Source organism: Chelonus insularis, unplaced genomic scaffold (assembly GCF_013357705.1).
Source record: "Chelonus insularis isolate UGA/USDA-ARS -01 unplaced genomic scaffold, ASM1335770v1 contig_320_pilon, whole genome shotgun sequence".
Classification (NCBI taxonomy): domain Eukaryota; kingdom Metazoa; phylum Arthropoda; class Insecta; order Hymenoptera; family Braconidae; genus Chelonus; species Chelonus insularis.
Genome location: NW_023276491.1, coordinates 23,683 through 35,979, shown reverse-complemented (window position 1 = coordinate 35,979; position 12,297 = coordinate 23,683). Strand labels below are relative to the sequence as shown.

At 31.0% G+C, this 12,297-nt stretch overlaps 1 protein-coding gene and 1 long non-coding RNA gene across 2 annotated transcripts; one reads left to right on the top strand and one right to left on the bottom strand.

Moving 5' to 3' along the window:
* Positions 1-3,242: 3,242 nt before the first annotated feature.
* Positions 3,243-4,410, top strand: LOC118065685 (uncharacterized). The gene is made up of 4 exons (XR_004690183.1): positions 3,243-3,331; positions 3,479-3,582; positions 3,701-3,956; positions 4,035-4,410. It is a non-coding gene; the product is annotated as an uncharacterized lncRNA (long non-coding RNA).
* Positions 4,411-11,046: 6,636 nt separating this feature from the next.
* On the bottom strand, positions 11,047-11,811 carry LOC118065684 (uncharacterized). Its single transcript, XM_035081120.1, has one exon. It carries the CDS (start codon positions 11,809-11,811, stop codon positions 11,047-11,049), a length of 765 nt encoding a protein of 254 aa, XP_034937011.1.
* Positions 11,812-12,297: the final 486 nt, after the last annotated feature.

Genomic DNA, 12,297 nt, shown 5'->3' with positions numbered 1-12,297 from the left:
AGTTGTTGCGTAAACTTAACCGCAACCTGTCAGCTGGACTCGCTCTCATCTCAGCTCGTGCTCAGTCGAGCTCATCAGACCTCCTCGCCTTATTCTAGCTCTTGTTTGAGCGTTCGACGAATCTTAGCTCTTCTTCTCCAACCTAGCTAATGACAATTGTCCTACCATTGTGTAAGGTCTATCGACGCATTAACGCTCACGCGACGCTCAAGTACACGTGCTCTGTTACCGCTCCTTCTGTTTTCTCATTAAATAATTATTCTAAGCTCTATCCAAGTTCAAAAAGGTTCATAACCGCTCTGTTAAGCTCTACTAGTGTTTATCATTCATTATTAACGTGATGAATAGTTTATTTTTCTACTAAAAATTATACTTAAGCTCAATCAAGGTGTCTTTTGTGTTAGTTCTCTCGCCTGACCACATCCTACAGCGTAGCTCATTTACTATTATTACTTGGCTCTAATTAAACATTCTAAAACAACTAGCAATTTATTTGCGTTAAAAATACAAATTACGATTAACATTTATGAGTGAACATAAATTTAAACACTGTAAAAAATATAAACAAATTCATCTCTCACCTGATTTTCATTCTCTATTTGTTCAGCAACATCATCAGTACCATTATTACTTACTACATCATGTTTATTTCCATCAACTTTATCTCTGATAAATATGCTCCTTAAATATTATCTCCTTTGTCGACTTGATAAGTCTCCAAATTGTTTATTTGACATTACTGAAGTTATTAAATATCAGTCTAGAAAATCAATCACTTATTATACAAGCAATACATCTTCCAGTATTACTTAAAACGCGAATACATGAATTTTTTGGCTGTTGAACGAATTAGTATGCCTAAACAAGTCAACTATAAATGTTCAACTCCAATTAGAAATATATACTATCAGTATAGTATGTTTACTGAAATTGATGTTGAGGCCAGAGAAAAGTTCAATGCTGTATTAGATTTGGAAAACACTTCAGATCATCCCAACCTTTTCTTCTGGTTGGAGGTTCAAATTTTCAATTGCATGTAGAAAAAATTAACCTCAAAGCGAGAACTAACTTTTTACTTTCTCTGTTCTTTTGATGATTTTAGAATAATGTACAATGAAAATAATGCATTCCATTAAGAATTTTTTTTTTCTTGGCTATTTAATAAAAAATAAATAAATTCACTAATATAGAATGAATTGTACGTTCATTTATTTTTAACTAAATAATGTTTAGTTTTTCCGTTGAGGTCACTAGCGGCATCCGGACCTCTGATCGCGTTTATGTACTTACACTTTATCAGCCATTTTCTGGAGACATTTAATAAGAAATGTCTGCACCCAAAATAGTGAATTATTTTATCAGTTTCTCATGCTTCCAAAGACTAAGATTATAGAAAAGGCTCTTGCCTTAATCTTTTAGGTTCAAACTTGTAATAAAACAATAATTGAATTATCTTTACTGCCAAAGAGTAAACGCAAATGTGGAAACATAGTTCAACTTTTATGGGATCAGCGAAAAGGAATAAGAGAAAAATGAGCAGCTAAAAGTGTGAAATTTGGTGGTAGGTAGTTATTCATATCATATTTTTGAATTTGATAGTGTTGCCATAGAAAAATATTGTTAAGTACTTGAAAATATATGCATTCTCTTATTACAAATATAATATTTTTGTTGGATGCAGATGATGAAGCTTACTTAGATTGGATGATGCTGGTAATATTATTTGTAATGATACTCAGATGTTTTTACAAAACATGTTAAATAGAAAGAGTACCTTGGAAGAATCAAATAAGCAAGCTGCTTGTGCCCAAAAACAACATCAGAAAGAACTTGAAACGACGATGCTTGTCGATAAACAACTATTGTTTTCGATTGATAATATCCTTACGAATAATGTAACTTTATCAATAACAAGCCATACAACTGATGAAGAATGCAATCCAAATAATTACCCAGGTACTCCTGTAGAGGAGTACAATACACATAGTTATAACCGACAACAGTAGTTTCGATCACGAAATTTAGGTTATGTAGAGAATGAAGGTAAAGAGAATTTATCACCGAATGAACTCATATCCCTAGATGAACATCAAATACAGAAATGTGAAATTGGTGTTCTCCATACTTTTTTCCATTTGAAAGGTGTGCATTAATCATTCGTGTGTGTTTTGCGAAGAAAAGCCAACAATGTCTAATGACAAAATAAATTCTTTATAGTCTCTGAAGAAAACTTAATGTTTCTTTGTCAATTAAGATCAGCGTTAGAGAGAGCATTCCGTTATCAAAAAAAATTTACCCCGAGTCAACAGTAGATATATCGGAATATAGTCAGATTTTACTACTTTAAAGTTGTTGTTTAGCTCAATTGTATTGTAGAAAGATCTCACTCTTTTTGTGAGTCTTTATAATTTAGAAAATTTTTTACGTCAGAAAATGAACTCTTATGTAATGCAAATAGTTTGTTATCTTACCATAGAATAATGTACATATTTTAATTCTTCACTCAGATTATCAACGAATATAAAACTGCAGGTATTGGAAAGGTAACAGTTGAAATTTTCAAAATATTCCTTTATATTTATATACGTTTTATTCAATCAATTCTTAATTACTTATATTTCTGATATGTATATATTTCCAGAGAGAAATTGTCCAGAAGAGTGATATTTAATTACCCATAGAAGTTATAGATTCAATTGAAAAAAAATTCAGTGACTAATAATGATGATGATGAGACTTGAAAGAAATTATTACAATCAGCATTGGTTGAGGTTTATGGTAATGCTATTGGTTATTATTGTGCAGCTGGGAAAGAGAAACAGCATCGTAAAATTGATTCAGCACTTTTCTGCCGAATGTACAGTAAGTAATTATAATGATATTTGAAAAATAGTATATAATTGTATTTTTATAAATTATAGATAGCAAAGTACTTGAATTTTTTTCATCCATAATTGCTATGTAATATTTTCGATAATTCAAATGTCAGCTATATTTTACAGATACCATACATATTAATGAAATAATTTATATTTTCAACAACTTTCTTTTGAGCAGTGTTCTACTATTACCATTGTAGGTGTCGAAGTTAATTATAAAAAATTATTTTCCAAATATTTAATATTTTATGGTTCATGGTTGCAAGTTCTAAGCTTGCTTCATTCAAAAAATTTTCTATCAAAGTTTTCTTGTCAAATTTTCTTTATATTTAATACGTAATAACGTTAATGTTTTCAGAGTGGATTTACAACAAATGTTCAGAAGTAACTTTTTCGCAAAAGACAATCATTGATTCAAAATGGGGTTAAAATTCAAGAAATTCCTGACTTAGGTATCTTAATATTTAGTATTTTATTTTTTATATGTTTTAAATTTTCTTATAAATTATTGATATGTTCAGAATATAATTCATACATAATTGTAAGCATTGAACTTATTATTCTATAATTACTAACAAGAAATTATTTAACTCTGTTAGTTACAGATGCTTCGCGTCATTTTTTTGACATAATTATTAAGGCAGCATATACTAAAAATAAATGGCACTAACAATCAGTGGCTATAGAAAAACTACTCAACTTGGTAAAATTATTTACTAAAATGTTTGTCATTCATTTATAAGTGATGTTCAATTAATAGAAGATTATGAATTGAGGGTTTTGATTGTCTCAGTAGCTACAATTATCATGATTTGTTTTAGATGAATGGTCATTTTCTTCAACCCGGACCCGATGAAATCCGAATTTCTCCAATTCACAACATTTTTTTTCCACGATCTATATGGACCTACATAGAAAAACCTACTCAATAAAAAAATCTAAACTTGTGTTCTTGGACGCAGCTAGTAAAAGAAGCATGAACAGAAGTACATGGAGACAGCTTACAATAATACTATGCTACAGGTGTTCGAACATCTCAACCACCCTTAGATCCACAACTATCCAGAGCAATCAATGGTGATTTATTGATATTATAAGAGAAACAAAGTACAGAACTTGATGATATTATAATGATTTCCAAAACTTTCTTTGTAGATTGGGCAAAATCAAGATCAGAGGATAAATTTGATTTCAGCCATTATTCAACTCACCGTGGTAGAATAAGTTGGAATAAAAGAAGAAAAAAAATCCCATCAATATCATCGAAGATTCAAAAAACGACTTCATCAGCCACAACATCCGCTTCGTTAACTAAAATATCAAATACTACAGAAGATAGTTCATGCACTGCAACAGTAACTCCTACTGCTATATCACCATCAACGAACGAACCTTCAGTTACGCCATACTTTCTTTTACCAACAATTACTACACCTCTTCCAGTACATATTAACTTTGCATGTAAAACGAATATATCTTCAGTTTGTAGGAGCCTTCTTTCAAAAAAAAAAAAGACAACTCCAGTTACAAAAAATTTTTCATTAGCTACACCTCCAGTTTACACGCACTTCCCCTGGCGAACAATGTTTTTCCAGCTTCAATAAATCCTATATTATCTTGAATAAATACACCTCTACTTACGACAAGTCAGTATGATCTGTATCATAAATATTATTTAGGACAGAACAATTAAGCTTTCGATAAAAATGGATCTGATAGATTGTACGGTACTATCAATAAGAATTATAGTGATATTGATCATTTTGATAATGGTTATAATAAAAAATAAGTCTTGGAAATTATTGGCTTTCAATTCATTTTATCCAAATTTTATAGATAGTTTTTAAAAATGAATTATTTTTAACATAATTTTGAAAATAACAAATTATTATAATTTATATATTAAATTATTAACTTGATAAATTTATTAACCAAATAGTTTTAACCAAAATTTTATGTGTTATCAGCGAAATTTGGTGTGACAACTCTTATCGTGGCAGAAAAGTCTGTCACATTAACTTTTAATATCTAAAACTCATAAAATTTTTCCCTTATCGCGGAATTATTTTTTTTTCATTCAACCTCTTCCTTTTCAGTTCCTTTCAAAATATCTCGATGTGACAGCTAAAAACTTGACCAAAATATCTGTCACACCACTTCATATTACAGCTTCAACCCTTTATCATTATGAGAATGGAGCATATTTAAATTTTTTTCTATTCTGTTTATAATTTTCGGCACAAAATATAGTCTTTGTCATCTATAATTCTTTCTTTTTTGTATTTAACTTTCGAATTATGTATTACCCTTATTATGTATACTATATTATACCTGAGTTACCCTAAAAGCCTCGAAAATGTTTATCTCATCTTTGTCCCTTTAGTTTCGATTTGGAGCCCTGTTGAACGATACAACATTTTGATCAGTTTGCTTGTTAATTTTTTTTTTTTTAAATGTCTGTCACACCAGTTAGATTTAGGTGACTTCAGAAATATGATATTCTATTTTTGTTTCTTTATTTATAATTTATTTATTAAAAAAATTCATCAATCAATATCTGGAAGGCAAGTAAAGGTCATTTAATTGATAAAAATGTATTGCTGGAAAACATTGTTTATTTATAAAATTGAGCATTCTATCTATTTATAATTCTGTTAAATTTTACACATTAAAGGAAATAGAAAATAAAGGTCATACGTTCAAGCTATATACAAACATCATTTACTATTAAAATTAGACAAGAATTTACTCAGAATTATTCATATCATCACATTCAAAACATTTATTTATATGGGATTCTGTATCTTTCTTTTCGTTTTCCTCTTGATCCTGATAATTTTGAACAATTTCATCAATGGTAAGAAGAGCTGCCTGGCCAATATACCATAATGGTTCTAATTTATTTTTTTTACTAAGTTGCCAACCACACACTGTCGGGTCTGATGTAATGGACGATTGTTCGGTTACATTTTGCCACATTACATTCATAAATATCGTTCTTAAAATTTTTTGTAACAATGATTTCTAACAGGTAGGAACATTGCTGGAATTGAAGTGTATTATGCTCTCATAAAATCTATTATTGTTGCTGGTACTAGCAAAAAATTTTAAGAATAATTTGAATCTCGCCGTATTAACACTATTACTATTGATTTTATAAAGTTCATGAGTGAATTTTTAAAGTATATCAGTTTTTTCTTTATTCTAAATATCGTCTGGATCTGTGAGATGTTGAAAAGCATGTTAATATTTTTCACTTTAAGTTGAAAGATTATACGCTTTTATTTTACCTTTACGTACGAATGCTGCAGTGTAATCACTCCTTGTAAAGGCATGAAAACCTGGCAAAGCTCGGTAAAGTGCAGAACCTAATTTTTCTGCAAGTACTGTACAATTAATGTATCCATGTAAATTATTATTTTTAGTGGTAATCCATATTTTAAGACTATTATATTTTTGAATGTTGCCAAGACAAATAACCAAGACGTCGGTATCGATTGATTTAGTCATGATGTTAGAGTTTTTTAGGCATTTCATTAAATGAAAACATCCTCTTTATGATAACAGGCATGATTTTCATTCTGTTCTCTGTGTTATGTCCCACATATCATTATATTTTTCTCTAATTCTCTTGGACTTCAATAAATTAATTGCTTTACTTAATTTAATGAATAGTGACCTAATAAATAAATTTTTATAAATCATGAATGTTTTGCTGACGATTCAATGTCGAAACGGAGTATTAACTTTCGCCTTAACGAGTCTTCTTGACGAAACGTTGATCCTCTTGCAAAACATCGAAGTTTTCCACCCTGGCGACGTGGATGACGTTCGGGCCTTATTTAAAGGAGTAGAAGCTCCTATCGAGGCTTTTCGTCAATGACCGTAGACTCGTCGAGACGGCCCGCGTACCGAGCATCGCGTAATAATCTCCTTGTTAATGGAAAATATTTCTGAATCTCTACGTTTCTCTGGAAGGCAAGCTTAACCTCGAGCGTACCGAGAGTCGTAGCTCAATGAGCAAGAAATATGGAAAATCGTGGTGTCGAAATTAACTAATAATTAAATATCAATAATAAATTCCTTATCGAGTCCAAGTGCAAAGTATCACATTGTAAACTCAATATAATTAAACTAAGTAAAGTGAATTGTTTATCCAGGTTCTTACGAACAGTTAAATTGAAAACTGTCGTTACTTTATAATAATCAAATCTCGAACTCTAGTTATAAATTAAAATTTATACATCAAATAAAAGAATATCTTACATAAAAATAAATAAGTGTCTTCGAACCTAACTATCAGTGGCTCTTGATATTTGTCTTCAATATTTCTGACCCTTCTGGCCCTTATTGAGAACCATCAAGGAAGGAGAGTAAGCATGGTAGTTTCTGTTTTTGGTCCCCTTTTCATGGTAAGTATAAATTTTCTGAATTGAAGTCAGATCTTAATTATTTGCCTTTTTTTTCTCCTTCCATACTCAACTCCTCGCAAGATAAACTACATAGAACCGCCACACCCAGTTAAGATCACAACGAATCCCTAAATCAAAATCAAATAAAGGGAACGATCTTTCGTACCTTGAAATTTACTGTTAGTCCGAGCGCCCCTTTCACGAAAGCGTGCTACCCTTCATCTTAAATTTTGGCTTTTTAAGTAGTTATTAATTTGAATTATTGAATTAAATAAACTCGGACATAACATCTGGACATCGTCCAATTATTATTCATATAAAATTTGAATATGCTCCATTCTCATAATGATAAAGGGTTGAAGCTGTAATATGAAGTGGTGTGACAGATATTTTGGTCAAGTTTTTAGCTGTCACATCGAGATATTTTGAAAGGAACTGAAAAGGAAGAGGTTGAATGAAAAAAAAAATAATTCCGCGATAAGGGAAAAATTTTATGAGTTTTAGATATTAAAAGTCAATGTGACAGACTTTTCTGCCACGATGAGAGTTGTCACACCAAATTTCGCTGATAATACATAAAATTTTATATAAAATGGTATTTTAAAATTAATTTCCATAAAAGTGCAAATTACTTAGAATTATTAGAAAAATAAAAAATTTATCAAAAATATTTCTGCCAGGATAAACTCTGGCACACCAGGCCTATGTTGTACCTATGATCGAATAATATCAAGAGTAACTGCTCGTTACTCTTGCCATTTCACGCCCTACTTTTGCCCCCTCCCTCTTTTTGGCACTCTCTCTCTGTCTGTCATGTCGCGCGACGAGCGGAAACTCTTACCCACAAATCTTTGTATTTCTCTTCTCCGCAATCTTATTTTCTTTATTTACTCGGAAATTATGCGATATACCAACGAATTATGCTTACATTCGCCATTTAAATCATCTACGAGCTTTCATTTACTGCATAGATAATAATTTCTCATTTCTTCTTTAAAAAGATATTTAACTCTAAAGATAAAAAGTTGGAAGTTTTCTGAAAAACGTTCAGCTATTTTTCTTCTATGGGTGGTTCACCGGGTGACGCTGAGGCATCGAAACGAAATGCAGAAAATATCTAAAAGATTCAAATGAGAAAGTGACAATAAAATAAATTGTAACAATAGATTCGAGTTCTGATTGCAGTGTTCTAATTGATGGCTCAAGTTGACTAATAGTAAAAATTTTTTTATGTAAATTAGTTATAAAAATTGAATTTGTTATGAAAAAATGGAAATGGAGTTTATGCAACATATCCGATTTCTTTCAACGATAAATACTTTCGCTTATTAAGAAAAAGTTACTAACCGTATAACTCAAATAGAAACGAACTCTCTTTGTTTATAACAATAAAATTTGTTGGAAGAAACTAAAAAATAGGTCTATGCTATGAATGTGATTTTTTTCAACATGAAATGTTTTCTTTTAATGAAAAAGAGTTACTGACAACGTGAAATAGAGATAAACAATCTCGATTTGTTTATAATAATTGAATGAGAGACCTATGCTATCAATTTGAGTTTTTTCGATGAGAAATTGTTTCTCTTCCTGGAAACGGGTTACTAACTCTATTACATGGGTATAAAAAAACACTCTTTGTTTTTAACAAATATAATTGTTATTAACAATTGAAAACGAGATCGATTCAATGATGGTAGTTTTGATGGGATCTTACATTACCGGATAAATTAAGGTAGTTGTCTCTCGAGAGCTCATACTAAAATTCATTTTGCTTCAGTCAAATAGAATTAATTGTGTATAAAAAAATATTTAATAATTGTACAAAGTTACATAAAATTATATATGTAGAAATTAATTTTAATACGATAAAAGTAGTACATTTAATAATTTCTAGAAAGTATTCTTAATAATTCTTTTTTGTATAATTTGAAACCAAACTTTGTACGGACCTGTACCAATACATCAACGTTATTTATATATGTGTACCACCACATTACTATTCTTCAATTTGTTGTCAGAAAATGAACGTGAACAATTTTTTGTTCAACGACTGAACGTCAAAATTGTCCCTGCTTAAACATTTCTATTGAAAAAGACTAAATCTTACAGGCTGTTTCAGAATTTAAATAAGAAACATCATATTTGAATGGGAAAAGATGAGAAATTTTCACCACCTGAAAAAACTCTAATAGGATTATACAAATCTGAATAGGTATGAAAATAATGATCGTAAATCCCATAGGACTTCAAACTTTCTTATTCACACAACTAAATAGGATTATGATGATTCTAAAAGGTAGTTAGCAGTTCTATAAGAAACGGAGCGTTTCTATGGGAAATAATAAAAGATATTTGAATAAGAAACTAACTAATTGAATAGGATCATGCGATTTAGAAATTGTTCATTATTATCTATCGAACCTCGATAAGATTCTGCATTCTTTAATGGGTTTGACTTCTCCAACATACTATTAAGATTTACTGATGATGAAAAAAATTTATTAAGTCGTATTTCCCTATTAAGATCTATTCATCTCCTATTGGATATTAGAGTAGTCAAACCTATTATAACGTGCGAAATCCTATGGAGGTTTAATTAGTTATCGAAATTATTTCTAAGTCGTATTTCCCTATTGAGTAGATATACCAGGAGTGTTCACCCGCCCAATAAAACAGATCGAGGTTTGTGTCTGTGCTAAGTTGGTTCGTGCCCGTGCTACATTACCGACGACTGGCTGTTCTGTTTTACCGACAGAGCACTTGCAAACTGGTGGTCAGTATTCTCTATGGATCGAGTAATTGGCGGTCAGTGATTGTATGATTTTTTGTAGATTGACTCGATTTTTGTAGTTCTGTACCGACCGACAGCGCAGATAATTTGCCGTATTTCCGATATTACGCACTTACGTTATAAAAATAATGTAACTGCGCAATTTCAGGACATTACAAGCAAGTAAGGACTTGTTAATGCAAGTTCAAACTTGTTCACGCAAATAGAGAGAAGATCAGTTTTTCAAATTCAACCCCTCTCTGAACAGTTATGATGGAATAATTCTGTTTCCGAGTAAAAATTTTTGGGGGCATAGCCATTCTATGCCTTGGGATTTTGGTAATATTGAGTATAAACACCTCAAAATCCTGCTTACTGAACTTTTACAAGATGCAACTTACATTTATGTGTTAGGGGCCGAAAAGGTAGAGTGGTTAAGAAATTTTGTCAATATACTTATTATTGATGTAGCTAAAATGCGATACATAAATTATCTGGAAAATAATGAATGAAAACAAAAAAATTCGGATGTACACATAAAAATGTACGGCACATGAAAGAGGGGTTCAAGTGTCATTGGAATCCATCAGGAAAAAAATCATTACAGCTGTTTTATTAACTGCAGAGTTTGAGGAAAATGTCACCAAGTGACATTTCCCATTTCGACGATAATTCCATATTATAATTTGCAAATTCTAAAATTCGCGGAATTTAGTCGAAATTACTAACACAACTACAAGATCAAAGATTCATCAATTATTTACGATGTTAAGAACATTATACATCATTGTCAGATCATGTTGTAAGAAATTCATTCCTTCATAAGAAAAATTGTGTAAGGTGTCAAAAAAATTTAATAAAATTTTCATGTAAAAACATTTATTTCTTTTTAATTACATTGATTAATCTGGGATTAAGTTATTTAATATAAATCACTTTCTCAAGCAGCTCCTCCTCAAGGTCGGGCAGCTCTGAATGGTCTTCATTACATCAATTTCCGTACTTGTCCACTTAATGACTTATATTCTATGATACGATCATGAATAATTAGACAATAAGCTGATGTATTAGCAAGAAATTGTTTTGTTGATTTAAATTCTAGTCGAACATCAACAGGTCCAGATTTGAAAGATCCGTTTTGCTCCGAGCAATCAATTACTATTAAAAGTGATGTATCCAAAAATTGCTTCTTTGAGAGTAATGGCTTAGCTTCTTTGCCATAGTATGATACTTGAAAATCTTTATACATGTCGTATAACAGTGCATACTGATTGTGAGTTATGTCGAGATTTATGTTGCCGTATGGGTATGACTGTGAATTGAGAAACAATTTAACATCTCTCAAATTGCAGTGAACAAATTTACTTGTATCTTTTGTAGCATCATTTTTACGTGCAGTTTGGAATGCAAGTATTACATATCTACGTTTTTTGAGTTGTGTTGATGTCTTTACAACCCACACATGTTTCATTGTTCTTAGAAGGAATGGATATTCATACAATTCCCAAGATCTAAAACTCAGTGTTATTACCGGATCTTTTGCAATGTAATTCAATAGATTTACTTCTTTCATATCTGAGACCGTGATGGAAGGAATTATCCATTCAATTTTTATAAGGGCAATTTTTACATTTGTATCAGCTGGCGCTTGTATAATGGCATTTAGATCCGTATTTGCACGTGTCAATACTAATTCATGTTTTGCATTGACAAAAATCCACTGATAATCTTCAGCAAATCCCAATAACATCTTCAATGGAATAAAAATGTCAAAATTTCCCTCATTGTTATATAATTGTTATCCATCATCTAACCAGCCGGCATTATAGAAGTAATTTTTCTGTCCAGGATGGAAAGATAAGTTGCCTTTTATGAGACTTGTGAGGCCGACATTTTTGTTGCGATCAATTTCAATGCCATTGAGTTCGTATCGAATTTCTCCGAATAAGCAGCATATAGCTATGTTTCCGAGTCTTGATGTATCTGCGACGGCCTGGCCATTGAGCTTGGAAAATTTCCCAGTTATATGTAGAGAACTTTTACTCGGAAGTAAACACAAATCTTAATATTGGACTGAGATGCGTATTTCGTCATTGTTGTTGAATGTTGCAGAAGCATATGGCTGATGAGCGTGCACTTCATAATGTGAAATGGACTCATCAAATATTACGCCTCTATTGATAGCTAAGATTTCTTCTTCCGCAACCATGGTAGTAGACATGCAAAACAGCACACT